The sequence below is a fragment of the Petromyzon marinus genome, chromosome 49, assembly GCF_048934315.1.
Source record: "Petromyzon marinus isolate PM22_M1 ecotype Great Lakes invasive population chromosome 49, UKy_Petmar_22M1.pri1.0, whole genome shotgun sequence".
Lineage (NCBI taxonomy): Eukaryota > Metazoa > Chordata > Hyperoartia > Petromyzontiformes > Petromyzontidae > Petromyzon > Petromyzon marinus.
In genome coordinates this window covers 9,728,203-9,741,820 of record NC_133715.1, presented here as the reverse complement: position 1 = coordinate 9,741,820, position 13,618 = coordinate 9,728,203, and the positions used below count along the sequence as shown (strand labels likewise).

Below are 13,618 nucleotides of genomic sequence, written 5' to 3'. Positions count from 1 at the left end.
TGAAATTACATCGCACTCTGTCACTGCGCGTCAACAAAGCAGCTGGGGTCTTGCGAATAAAAAAAAAAGAAACCTGCAAAACGGATCGCCGTGGATCGCGCGAATTGTCACGGGGACGTGCACTGTCGAAAATAGCGCACTGCATTATCCCAAAAAAGGCTGCCATTAGGAACGCGCACGCCGGCTTTTAACAGTTTCGATTATACACCGCACACTGCATTTGTCATCTGAGAAGCAAAGTTTGGGGAAAAAATACGTTATGTCCGCAGCTAACAAAAAACAAGACGTACATTGGGAATGAGGGGCGATTCCACAGGCTTTTGAGAAGGAATGTTGCCCGATGCACCACTTCACCACGAGTCTTATAATTATTTGGGATAAGATAGCGGAAGTCGCTTTGTTCCATGAATGGGACCCACAGCTTTATGGCCGTGTGGCACAGCCGTCGTTTACCTTTGGCGACAGTGTTACGCCAAGATTAGTGGTGTGTGGCACGACGCAGATTAATGGATTACATAGATTATTTTTAATTATTGTTATACTCACATTATGTATGTATGTTGGGCTTCTTTCGCACCCTACGTAGCCCACCGTGACTCTTGCTGCCACTAGGGGCTGCTACATTCACATTGTAATCGCGACCATCCCCCCTGAATAGTGGAAATTCATTGAATTCTAAAGGTGTGTGTTGGGAGGTGAATTATTACAGGCTTGTTCCATAGAAAAGTGGAATTCATGCTCTTTCTCAGAACCACCAATGGAGATGAGCACCACCCTTTCGAATTTATGTAAAGGGCAGCCCTGCAATTGCTTCCTCGTGCCACTGCTGATGGAAGCACCTCCACTCGAAGAAGCGATCGAGAGCCCCCCCTATAGAGGGCATTTAACACGGTTGGATACGTACGGTGCAGAAGAAGTTCAACATACATTTGGCCTCCTCTTTCATGCTGGACAAATGTCTTGGAAGAGGTGGGAGTCGCCACATCGTACCCCACCACACAGGACCTGCCGATGGACTACCTGCGGCTGTACCTGTTTATTCTGCTGGGCAGGCAAAGAGGGGGAGTGGGGAGCGTGGAGGAGAGATGTTATTTAAGAAACTTGCTCCATTGCTTCAACTGCCACGCCTGGAGACTGAACCGAACCAGCGACATCTGGATTCCAGGTCCAGTGCACGAACCGTTACACCGCTTGGAGGAGCGTGTTTAAGGAGCGACAAAAAAATGTATTTTTTTTGACCGCGCGAGTCTCTACCAAAACACAAATATTTGTTTTTTTCCAGAACAACAAAAAAACCAACACGTTTCTTCAAAATGTCAACACGTTAGTGGAAAACCAAACCCATCACGGGAGCCATGACAAGCTCAGGCCGAGGTCACATCTACAGAGAGCTTCTATGCTTTCTTGTGATTCTGTCTTACACGAGTCTGCGGGGCTTATGGGTGCCATTAGGACGGGGGAATGCGACTGATTGCTGATTCCCAACTGTCCCAGCACAAATACTAAATATGAACCTTCGGTAACATATGGTAAAAGTGTTTCATGCAGTCTACTAACTCTACAAGGTTGTTTATCTGTCTCGAAAGAGCATCATGTGATTCTGGGTTTTATATATATACAAATTTCCATTTTCAGCTGACCTATATTTCTTATTCCAGTTATAATTATTACTTTTAAAGTTCCATCCCCCTCCCCCCTGAAAAAAGACTGTATATGGCATTTTGTCTGCGTGTGAGTGTGTGTCATCTAGTGATTTATGTCAAAACATCGTTTTCTACTGTAACACGTGAACACATTCCAAGTCTGTATGGAAAACTCGGCGTTTGAAAATATCAGCTGGAGCCCATCAGTAACACACACACAAAACGTATATTTGCTGCACACGATAGAATGTGAATTGTTTCCCATGATGAATATTGAACAGAAACACTTAAAAGTACTTCTTGCCAAAAGCGGCCTGGCATATTTCATCTACGGTCAAGGAACCTGGAAAAGAATATAATAATATTCTAGTAAGATTTATTGTTTTATGTTTGTAGCTTTCAATTGTGTAGATTTTTTTTTACTGTTTCATCAGTGGTGCGGATTGGAAAATAGAGAGACATTCCTTTGTTAAAAGTCTACGTCGTGATGCGCTACACTGCATCTACAAAACTCATCAAGGCTCTGTAAACACGCGCACAGACGTACAATTCGCTAGTTCACCAAGTATCCATACGCCCCAGAAAGTAAGATGCGCTCCAAATTTGTGTTCCATGTAGTTAAATAAATCTTGTCAACAACAGTCGCCATTCGCCACTCAGTGGCAGTGACGTCACCACGGCGCTTGTGCCAGGCTAGGTGCACCTCGAGGCCACGTGAAGTGTTGACTGACTGAGATGACTGGCAGATGCACCACCTGTGTTCTATATTGTGCCAAAATCTGGTCACTCTCACGCACATGCTAATATACACGACGCACGAGGGGGTGGGTGGCCAGCACCACGCCCGGCCACCTTTTCTCCCTCGTAGCGATGTTTGCACACCGCGCCAGGTACTCAATTTGAGTCGATCTCAGGGAGGCCCGGGACCAGTTCAGATCATCGTCATTGGTGTCGGCTGTGAACGGGAATCGAACCCGGGTCGCCAGGTTCGTAGCACAGCACGCGTAACCGCTACGTAAACCGCTACCCACAACACACATACCAACACACACACACACACCGGATTATGAGACACACCGTGAAACTTCTGCTTAAACATCACAGGGGTGGGAAGGTGGGAAGAGGGTCTTATAATGCAGAGAATACGGCAACGCCTAAACATGCACGCGGCAGACTCAAGCACGCAAGGAGTCATTCCATTTGCAAAGCTGCGCTACCACAATGCAACCAGGTGCTCGGCTTCCATTGACCGCTCTCAATTAAATCCCTTCCAGGCGGCCTTGATGTGTTATTTTCTTTTTGTTGACGCACATCAAAAACGTCGAGGCGTGGTGGTTGCAAAGGCTACAAACCGTCGACTTGAAAGAGAGGGTTGATGGCTCACGTAGACACCACGCAGAAACACCACGCGTCTCGCAGGCAGTACAGAAAGTAGGATTCATAACGCATCTTGCGTCAGTGTTCGCTCCTGCCCTGTGGGGGGAGGGAGGGGGTTGATATTAATTTCGTCTTTTTATGTTTGGATCCACACCATCTAGTAAGTAAATATCCCTTCAAAAATATCCTTCAACAGAAAATTAGTGCTAGATCCAGCCACATTTGCCACTGTGGTTTGCAGCTATTAACCTTACCATGCTATTGAGAGTTACATTTTAAAGTGGAATGTAATCAAGGGGCTGTGTTGTCTTGATGTTGTCTTTGTTGTTGTTGTTTTGCTGCCTTGCCCAAACTTGCATTCTATCTTGTAAAATTTGCAGGAATGTATGTACGAGTGCAATTTGTACTTCAGTGCTTCACATGTATTCATATATTTATTCATTTTGTGGTGACTTGGTTCAACTTTTCTCCACATTACTTTCATATCCTTCTTTTTTGTATTGTTTACTTTTTGACGTAACTTTCCTGACCTGCCCCGAATAGACATCTGTGAAAAAGAGCTTCATAACTCATCAGACTCCTCCAGGATAAATAAAGATTTTAGATTCCGATCTCCCCTTCTCCCCACCTCATTTGATTTTTGGTTAGCTAACGCCATCACGCCATCACACGAAGAATCGATTCCGAAATTTCCCAGAGCAGCGGTGTGGAAACACCCTTCGAGTGGCCCTTATTTCTTGTTTTAGCATTCATCAATTGGGAGCACAATTTCCCAGACACTGCTACAAGAATGGCTCTTCATCCCTGAGATAGCCAAACCAATATTTTTAATTCTCACAGAGCTGGAAACCACTTATTAAGAGTGGGTATGTTGTGTGTGTGTGTGAGTACAACCTGCCTCGCTTGCGAAGTCGATTTCTTTATTTGGCGTGGCAAAAGCCTTGGATTTTAAAACCTCAGGATCTGAGCAGTGCTGCCTTAGCGCTCTGACCTCTGAGCCACCTGGCCCACCTCGTGTGAGAAGGAGGGGTGGGTGGGGGGGTGTCTCTCTCCACCTTTGTTTCCCACATTTCGCGTCGACGCTCCATCAGTCAGGAAATCAATCAAAACAACCCAAGCAGGACTCTCCTCCCGCAATGCAAACAAATAAAAAATCCCCACGACACAAGAGTGGAGACTCTCCTGGATATTCACGGAATTACTCGCGCAGATGTTCTGTAGATTCAACGGACATGTATAAGCGAGACTTAAATTCCCCTTCCAAACGTGCCTTAGCCTAGCTTTTCAAGAAACCCCCCATCTGGTATCGTGGCCTGTTATTATTTTGCCCTGGGTTTTTTCGGCAAAACTCTTAGAGATAACGGAGAGGCATCGCTGCCACAAATTTGGGGGGAATGCTTCTGTGCCGTGTGAGGACTTTTCGCAGCAACAAACGCGGTGGAGCCCGATAACATCGCACCGCGTGCTTCCAGCAATAAAAATAAAATCATGAAAAATTAGGTCAAACTGCAGCCCTCCTAATTTACAACCAAGCTGCATTTTCAGCCGCGAAAGAGTTGCAAAAAAAAAATGCCAGGCACATTTTTATGATAAGGGGTTTAGGCCACCGAGTCTAGTGACCAGGGCGGACGGGAACGATTTAAATGCAATGTAGTGCCCAGGATATTGAGCGCCACTCACGAGCGCGGTTCGGCCGCACGGCACGATGAGTTAGTAAATGTTCATCGTTTTTTAAAAGAATCGCATTACACTGTGAGAACGCATTGTACGGGCGTGCTCAGTTGATCGTAGTGATGCTTGTTTCATTTGCAGCTCTCCACGCTGCACGCATTGCCTTGTATGTCGCTACGAGCAAACGTGGCGAGGGGCACTTTTGCGGGTCACGATTAAGAAAGCTTCTAAATTTGTTAAAGTGGCTTTGTGTTTTCACTGTGAAATTACTGGTCAGATGGCACAGTGACAGGGTAGATGTACAGGCACAGCAACATTGGCCATCCAATGCTGGATGAGTGGCCCTTCCAAACGCTGCGTTGCATCACGGGAGTTATTTGACCATACTTCGCCACGCTGGTCAATGCGGGTTGGTCAAGGTGCCTTGACTCGAATCCTAGCCAAGGGTCAACAACATGTCTGATATCTCAAAGGTTGGTAAAACGTACGAAGGCAATGATTCCTGTCATAGGAATGTGGAATTCCCACAACTGGCTGAGGACCGTGAATTAAAATATTTATTGTATAAGCGACGACCAATTAACTCTAAATCACCCCGAATGCACACAGCCTCATATGACCTGAGAAGCTAAGCAGGGGTGGAGCCTGGTTGGTACTCGCACAGGCGACTGTCGGTGTGAGGCTGCGATGAGGCTAGGAGATGGCAGTGCTCGTGCTGAATGTTGATACTCATAGCGGCTTTTCTGGGTGAACAAATGTTGTTGTTGTTGTGATGAGGTTATATCTTCCTGATGCCTGGCAAAGGCCTCCCAAATGTATTCCAGTCCTCCCTCTCGTCAGTTGTTCTTGTTTGGTAACGGGCTCCGAATCCAGAATCGAAATCTTTAATTATACTGAAGGAATCCGATGAGCTACAAAGCTCTTTTTCAGAGATGTCCAATCGGGTGAATATAAAAATCCTTTGATTTCATGGGTGAATAAATAACTGGCATCGTTAACATTCACTTGAGTTTGTGGAAAGTGCCTTTAAATAAATCGGAGCTTATAGTGCCAACGGCGAAAGAGAGAGGACGGGAGAGCGTGATGATGTGAACATATTGGCGAGAGAGCGCGGACGGGAGAGCGAGATGATGCGAACACGCAGCAAAGTGTCTCTGTGCCGTTTGTCCAGCCAACCTGACGTCCTCATCACCCTGGGAGCTCGGCACGCTGAGCTCCACTCCCTTCACCGAGTTTGACATCGCCGGCAAGAAGCGCTTCACCGGTGAGACACCACTCCATTTCACTCCACGCGCCTCCTGACATCCAATCAGACACCAAGTGACACCCTCTACACACACACATGCACACGGGAAAGCATGGAGAGTTACCGAGGCGACAGGCCATTCTATATGATAGCCCTGTGGGGAACGGGCCCCCCAAATGAATGTGTCCACTGACTCCCCTCTGGATGGGTCGGGGTGCAACTCAGCTTCTTCTGGTCGCGTGGACAATGCCGCCGAGACACTCCGCGGGTGGCTTCCTGCCGTGTGCCAGATACCGCAGAAAGTTGATCTCCGCCGATGTTCGAAGCTAAGCGAGGATGAGACTGATTAGTACTTGAATGGGTGACCGCGTGGGAGTACAAGCCTAGGATGACTCTGAGCCGGCGACAAGATGCTCTGAGCGTGACCCACTCGTGTGCATGGTGGGTTTTTGTAAGGCACTTATGATAATAAAATAATAAAAATGTACATTTGCCAATTGCACAGCCATATTGACGAATGTGTTGGCGTTCCTTTGGGTGATCTGTGCCAACCCAGCATCACCAAATAACCCGGGTCCTCGAGATTTCCTTCTGCATGCAAACAACTCGTGCAATCGTAAATGGTCGCTTTCCGTGGACTGTTGAATGCACCATTGTCATTGATGTGAAGCGGACGCGCAGTGGTTGTCACGCTGCGCTCCGAACAACCCCACGACCCGGGATCGATTCTCGGCCACGGTTGGCGAGGGATATCTGAAACCAGACCTGGCCCGCATCCCCATATCATTCACCAGCCCACATCATCCCCCATGAGCAGCAAATGATGGGAAGACTTGCATCCTGCAGTGGATTGACAAGGGGCTGTTAATTATCACATTAGCATTACAATTACTATGAATTATAAGGTGGTGCCCCATTGGTGTCGTCACCTTGTTTCCTGCATCTTAGACTCAAGACAGATATCGGGGAAGCTTAGCACGAGCTATTCACAAATGAAGCTGCATGCTGTGTGATTTGTGTGATTTGTATGCGCGTGTGTGGAGAGGTAGCGTAGCGGTTAGCGTGCTGCGCTAAAAACCCGGCAACCCAAGTTCATCACCCGCTCATGGCCAACACCAGTTGAGTACCTGGTGCAGTTTGTAATTATTGCCACGAGGGAGACAAAGGCGACTGGGCGTGGTGTTGGCCACGTACTGCTCCGTGTGCCGTTCCGGCCTTCACAGATGCTGCTCGCTAACATCACTTGCCCCTACAGTCTGTTAAAGGCTATTCGGGGGCATCTTTTGTAACAGTTCAGTATTGCGGACCAATGAGTGATTCACGCAACCTCGGCTGCCGGAGAAGCTCCTGAACCCGGACAAGATATTGTACCTGTACCACCTGCAGTGGTATAACTACGTGAATTTGTGAATTGTCCGGTAACCATTTTAAATGAGTGGGATATCAATTCATCCTAATTAGCCATATAAATACTGGACATGGTTAATACTAAAGATTTGTACTCATGACTTGCTGGTACCAATTTCTGTTCTGGCCCCTTGGATTAGCTTTAACTGACTTGTGTTTGTCGAGGCTATACAGCGGATCTTTGTCCTTATGTTCGTATGTATCTTGAACTTCTTTCGCATCGTACGTAGGCAACCGTGCTAATCCGAGGTGCGATGAGGGGGGCAAGAACAAACTAAATGCAAAACAAAACACAGTTCCAAAGAGATGAGTTTTCAACCTAGACGATGCATAGCTCCCAGTGGCTTCCTAATATCGAATTTGTCCGCGTTGAACAGCGCCACACGTCAAGTTCATCAACAAGGAGCCGAGCGTGCCGTGCTCCATCACGGAGACGATCGAGCGCCTGCGTGGGGAGGGAGAGAGCTGGTCGGGCACGGGTCACTCCTTCAACGACTCGCTCAACGTGACAGTGGTCGCCATCGAGGGCTGCCACTCCTTCATCGTCCTCGACTGGGACAAGCCAAACAACGACAGTGGCAACATCACCGGTGAGGCCTCGCGTGACACCGCCGCTCCGCGTAAGATCCCCGCCGGCCGCGTGGCTCCAGCCGTGGAGCGAGCGGCGAGCGGGTGGAAGGTCCACGGACCTTAATACCCGCTTGGGAGTTGACTAAGCCCATCATGCCTCTGGGGTCGATAAACTAAGTACCACTTCGTGGGGGAAGTCAACAGTGGTTGTCCAGTGGATTTTACTCCGATGGCTCGAAGATGAGCATCACCCCAATGCTCATGTGAGCAAGGAATCACGTTGACTTTTGAATCGCACCGTCGTTTGTTGTGGTTGTATAAATATATAAATATACGCCCCCCCCCCCCCCACCTCTGGGTGCTCCCCCCTCGTGTGTGTCCTCCCCACCCACCCCCCTCACTGCAGCCCCCCACCACCCTTCCCTGCCAATCAGAACGCTGGGAACAGACATAATGACAGACACGTTTGGTGCTATGTACAAAATGATGACGATACCTCACTTCCTGATGAAATGAACACAATTTATTGTTGTTGCTATAAATTCAAAGCTGGTTGGGTATCAACTCAATCCATCAACTGTCTGGGGGGGGGGGTCAATAAAATGCTTAGCAATATGAGACATTGGTTCCACTGGTTCATGGGGTCACCAGTGGAGACGTGCATAGCCCTGCACACAAGTGAGCACGGGAGAACGTTGCCTTTCATTATAATTATTATTATTTACGTGACACATTTACATACGCAATGGGAAAAATCAAGGGCAGCAAGTAGCTGACTTTATGTTAACGATGTGCAACATTCAAATGCCTGGAGGATCAAATTGAATACATTTACGTCACCACGTTGACAATTTAATATAACGAGCATGGCAATTGAGAGGCATTGAAGCAATGGTTTGATCACAACTGATGTTGATGATGATATACTAAGATGCCTGTGTCCTTTTTAAAAAATAATTTATGGTATATTCTGATTTAAAACACGTTTTTTTTTCCAACCGGTTTCAATACTCGCTCCCAGCTCTCGATAAAGAGAGAAAAAAAATTCACGTGCTTTGCGCAGCGAAGATCGGCATATTATTCAGACCGCGCTCAAATTATTCAGATGCAGGCCCTTTAATGAGAAAGAGATGACACCTGGAAGAGCTTCACTCTAATTTGCTGTAATTGATGTATTGCCTACTTAACGAGGACAAAATGAGACCCAGCAGAGGCATTGTATGATCACCTCCAATTAGAGCACTTGCGGGGATCATTAACGAGAGCGAGATGACACCTGGGCGGCGATCCGCTTTTGAGGCGAGCTACCGCTGCCGAAACACCGCCAACCCAAAGGTCCGCTCACAGACCACGGCGGGAGGGCAACGGCAGCTGCCGCCACCTTTGTGGAGACGAATGCCCTCGGCACAGGAGCTGAACGTGCGGCCCTATCGTCGTAGTCGTCGTTGTCGTTGTTGTTGTTATTATTACTACGACTGCTTGGACGACAAACTCCCTTTCTATTTGCTTCCAGCCCTCGCGCGCATTTTCCTGTTTGCCACGGACTTAATCATTGGCAGAAAGTACCGGATTTCGGACATCGCCCTGGGTGCACTTGTCATCCCCCCCCACCCTGAGCTCGATGATCAACATTCAAAAGCCCGTCAGCTCTGCAGCCGTTTGAGCTGGCTTTCAAAGCAATCGGGTGGTTTTTATTTTTCTTCTATCTCCGACCAACTTGTTTGGCCTCCCTTCATCGCCTCCTCAAGGAATCACAAAAACACATACACACACACACGTGTGTAGAAATTAATTTGCGACTGCCCCGGTGGTGATTTTGCTTTATTAGGCAGGGGCACATGTACGTGTGCAACGGTGTCGGCGGCACGCCGATGACGTCCACTTGCGAGACCGTGAACTTTCACTGGCCCAGGGAGTAATTGGAAGGGACCGAATACTTTCCCGCGTCTGTGACGTCCGTATAGCGAGTGAAAATATTTTTATTTTCACAATCTAACGTGACATGTGCTCCTCATTAACGTTAAATGAAGCAATTTAAATTCAGATTACATGCGCAAGGGGCATGAGGTACCATTTTGTGAATTATACATAAACCGCACGTGTGTATATGTATGTACCGTACGCGCAAACATTTGTACACGAAATCTAGAGCGAGCAAAATATTACCTCGTCGTTTTATTCTCCCATCTGACAGCAATTATACTAAAATTTAACAAATTTTAAATTTTCATCCCTTGTTTATTTTGTTTCCTCGCTCTCTCTCTCTCTCTCTTACGTTACTGTAAGTGACCGAATAATATCTGAAAAATCACATGTGCAAAGCTCATCAGGCACTTGGAGCCGTTGCTTAATGTTAAAAACATGCACACGAGATCAATCAAAGGCCCCTTCCCATGCTCTGGCGAGAGCGCCGTGCGGGAGAGGGGAGAATTTTTTATTTTTCGTTTGGGTTCGGGGGCCCATTCTGGTAAGAGTGTAACACTGTCCACGCTTGGCCTCATAAACACTCGCTGCTACAGGAGCAGCTGCGTCCCAGCAGAGAGTAGGAAACCTCCAGCCAAAGAGAAAACGCATTTGGGTTAAATCCCCAGCTGTTTCTCTCCCCGCAATGACCTCTGCTACAGCCTTGCGTTCTGTCTCGACGTCTCGGATCATTCGGGACTTCTCCGCTCGCCTCCGCCGCTGCCCCTGCCACCTTTCACGTGGCGTCTGTCCGGAGGCCCTCTCCGCTCGCACGAGGTGCCTCGTCAAAAACAGTCGCGGCGGCCGCCTTGATTTTGACGCACAGCCTCGGCCCGATCGCCGCCTTTTTAATTTAAAGAAACGTTCCGCGCGACTCCACGCACTCCGCCGACATAACCTTCGGGGGATTCGCGCAAGATAAATATATAAAATGTAAATAAATTACACGCATGGGTTTCACACGAGGCTTACGCTGGCAGCTGCTTCATTTGTAAAAAAAAAAAAGCTCAGCAAAACATTCAGTCTGAATTTGCACGTGGCATAGAGGGAAGGAAAAACTGAAGGAAAAAAATCTGTCATTTTCTGTGAGCCTCACGACAACTGGAAATTGACAACCCAGGGTGCACGCACAGACATCGGGAGCGGAGACCGGAATCGGAGTCGAAAGTGCGCCCGCGCGCGGGCATTCCGCATGACCCCCACCGCGGCATGCGAGCCGCGCAAATGCGAGGAAGTCGGCAGTGTTTCAAAGAATAAAGGTCAGAGCGGAATTGCGCTTGTAGAGGTGAAGCGAGAGGGGTGGGGAGAAAAATAAATAAATAAGAAGCAAGCGCAGAGGTCATTAATTTGATTTTAAAAGTGCACTCGCATTAGCGACTCTAAGGCATGCAAGCTGTGCGCGGTTTTAAAATTTGAAAATAAAATAAATATGTCGTGGTCGATGCACCGCGTCTCTTTGTAGTTCCCTCCAGTTCCGTGTTGATGGCCAGACTGATTTCACGAGCGTGGTCTGCGAGCACTTGATTAAAGCAATTCGTTGCAAAGGTATAATTTACACGACGGCCAATATATGTTGATAGCCATCACATCGCTAACATTGACATGCAGTATAGGCATCAAAATAATAAGAGACTTGTTTAAAGTGTCGGTGTACATCTCTCAATATCTCGTCGGGATCTCATCTTATCTGGGATGACTCCATGCCCTGGGTGTATAGATGAAGTGTGCAGGATGCTGTTCGAATACACAATTAAAATTATAAGTGCAGAATATTATTAACGTTGACTCTTCTAATTGCTAACATTCATATTTTTTACCTATTGTTTTATCAATAATACAAATATTTTTCTCAATTTTATTTTCGACGGAGTTGGATATCTATCCGTAATTTGAACTAAAACTACTTTGTTATGGCCACTCAAATGAGAAAGAATGGTGGTGGTTAACACGCTGTAGTGGTTAGCACAATGTAAACACGGCAACCTGTGTTTAATTCCCAGCTGTACACCGACATCAATCGTGAGTGATGTCTGAACTCGTTTTGTGCTCACTACCTTTAACCCACACTATCACCAGCATGGTGAAGCATTGTCAAACCACATTTCACTCGCTCGTTCCTCCGCGCATATTGAGATCTACCAGACCGTTTCGTCTCATCCACGCCGTGCTCAGCCACTACACTCCAGGTGACAACGCATCTCGCTCCGTTTTTTCCCTCGCGCTGCTTGTCAATGGAATCCCTTGCCATCGTCTCTTTTCTCAAGTTATCATCGCCTTGCTCAATTCCCAAAAAAATGTTAACCCTCTTTGAAGTACCTCACGGCTAAATGTGTCTTATCCGCGTCAACAAATGAAAAAAACCAACAACCCTTCCACCACCGATTTAAAGCTTTCGTGACTGCAAGGATTCATCTTCTTTGGTTCTTTCGGTAAAGTCACGTAGTATGAGAATAAAATAATAATAATATTCTCACGACGTTTCGGCCACACACAATAATATTCTCACGACGTTTCGGCCACGTCGTGAGAATATAATTTTGTTATGTTATTTTATCAATTTATTAGTTTATTCTCATTCTACGTGACTTTACCCAAAGAACCAAAGAAGATGAAACCATTCCACCTTCAATAGCGCTGAGGTTGGTGTTTATTTTTTCTGGCCGCTTGGCATTTTGGGTTTTTTTTTGGGGCCTGGCAATCAGCGGCCGCTATTTTTTTTAAAGTGTCACCCTTATAAACTGCGTCTCTCTCACGCCGACTTGGTGACCCTCTCCCCAGGATACGTGGTGAGCAGCGCGACGACGGAAGGCGCTAAGATGAACAAGTGGCTCCTGGCGAACGTGAGCAACGACACGATCTTCCCCGTGGAAAACCTGCAGCCCAACACCAAGTGAGTTCGCCTCTTCGCGCGGCTCGCTCACGCGGCACGCACTCCACGCCGACTGAGTTGAAGGGGCCAATGGCAAATCGCGAAAAGCACTGAGGACGCCCTAGGGCAGTCGCTTTATGGAGCCCTGCAAAAACAAACCGAGTACGACGCAACATTTTATTTCGCCGACCGTTCAGTTATTGTTTCCCGATTTCCTCAATTATTGCAAGCATAATGTTTGCTTTAAAGGGCATCCGGTGCTTCCATGTTTCTACGTTTACCTCTAAAGTAGCGCAGGCCCAACGCCGTGTGTTTTAAATGCACTACTCAATGATGTATAAATGCACAATGAAATTGATACGTAATAGAAACATTTATTGAGATAATGTATTGACATTTTTTTTTCATCGCAGGCCCGGAGGGGCTAAAATACACACTGGCCAGCAACTAGGAAAATAAGAATATTATAGATAGTAATAAATAACTAGTACATGATTGCATTGAACAAAAGTGGTAACTTGGGGAAAACAAATGATAGAAGTTCCAAAGTCAAGCAGGGCAATGAAAATCTGGAGATAAATGCCCTCTAATTATCCAGGAAACCCTACGTGTTAAGATGTTTGTCAGGAGGATCCTGCTTAGGTAAGGCTATCAAATTTGTGTAAGGCTCAGCAGCAACTTATAGTGCCACTCACAGCTGCCCCCCACCTCTACTCTCCCAACCCCGCCCACTACTCATATGGACCCGCCCACCCCTCACCAACCCCGCCCACTACTCACCTGGCCCCGCCTACTCCCCCCCCCCCAACCCCGCCCACTACTCACCTGGCCCCGGCACCTTGCAATAGCCACGTGCCAGAAAAATGTAAAACA

General features: G+C 47.2%; 1 protein-coding gene across 2 annotated transcripts in view; it reads left to right on the top strand.

Moving 5' to 3' along the window:
* Positions 1 to 13,618, top strand: part of LOC116953050 (fibronectin type III domain-containing protein 1-like) — a 68,600-nt gene that overhangs the window by 37,963 nt on the left and 17,019 nt on the right. For both annotated transcript variants that reach the window (XM_032972902.2, XM_076074679.1), the window contains 3 exons: positions 5,863 to 5,955; positions 7,722 to 7,934; positions 12,655 to 12,766. In XM_032972902.2, the coding sequence (XP_032828793.2) occupies positions 5,863 to 5,955; positions 7,722 to 7,934; positions 12,655 to 12,766 (418 nt within the window). The remainder of the gene's footprint in view (positions 1 to 5,862; positions 5,956 to 7,721; positions 7,935 to 12,654; positions 12,767 to 13,618) is intronic.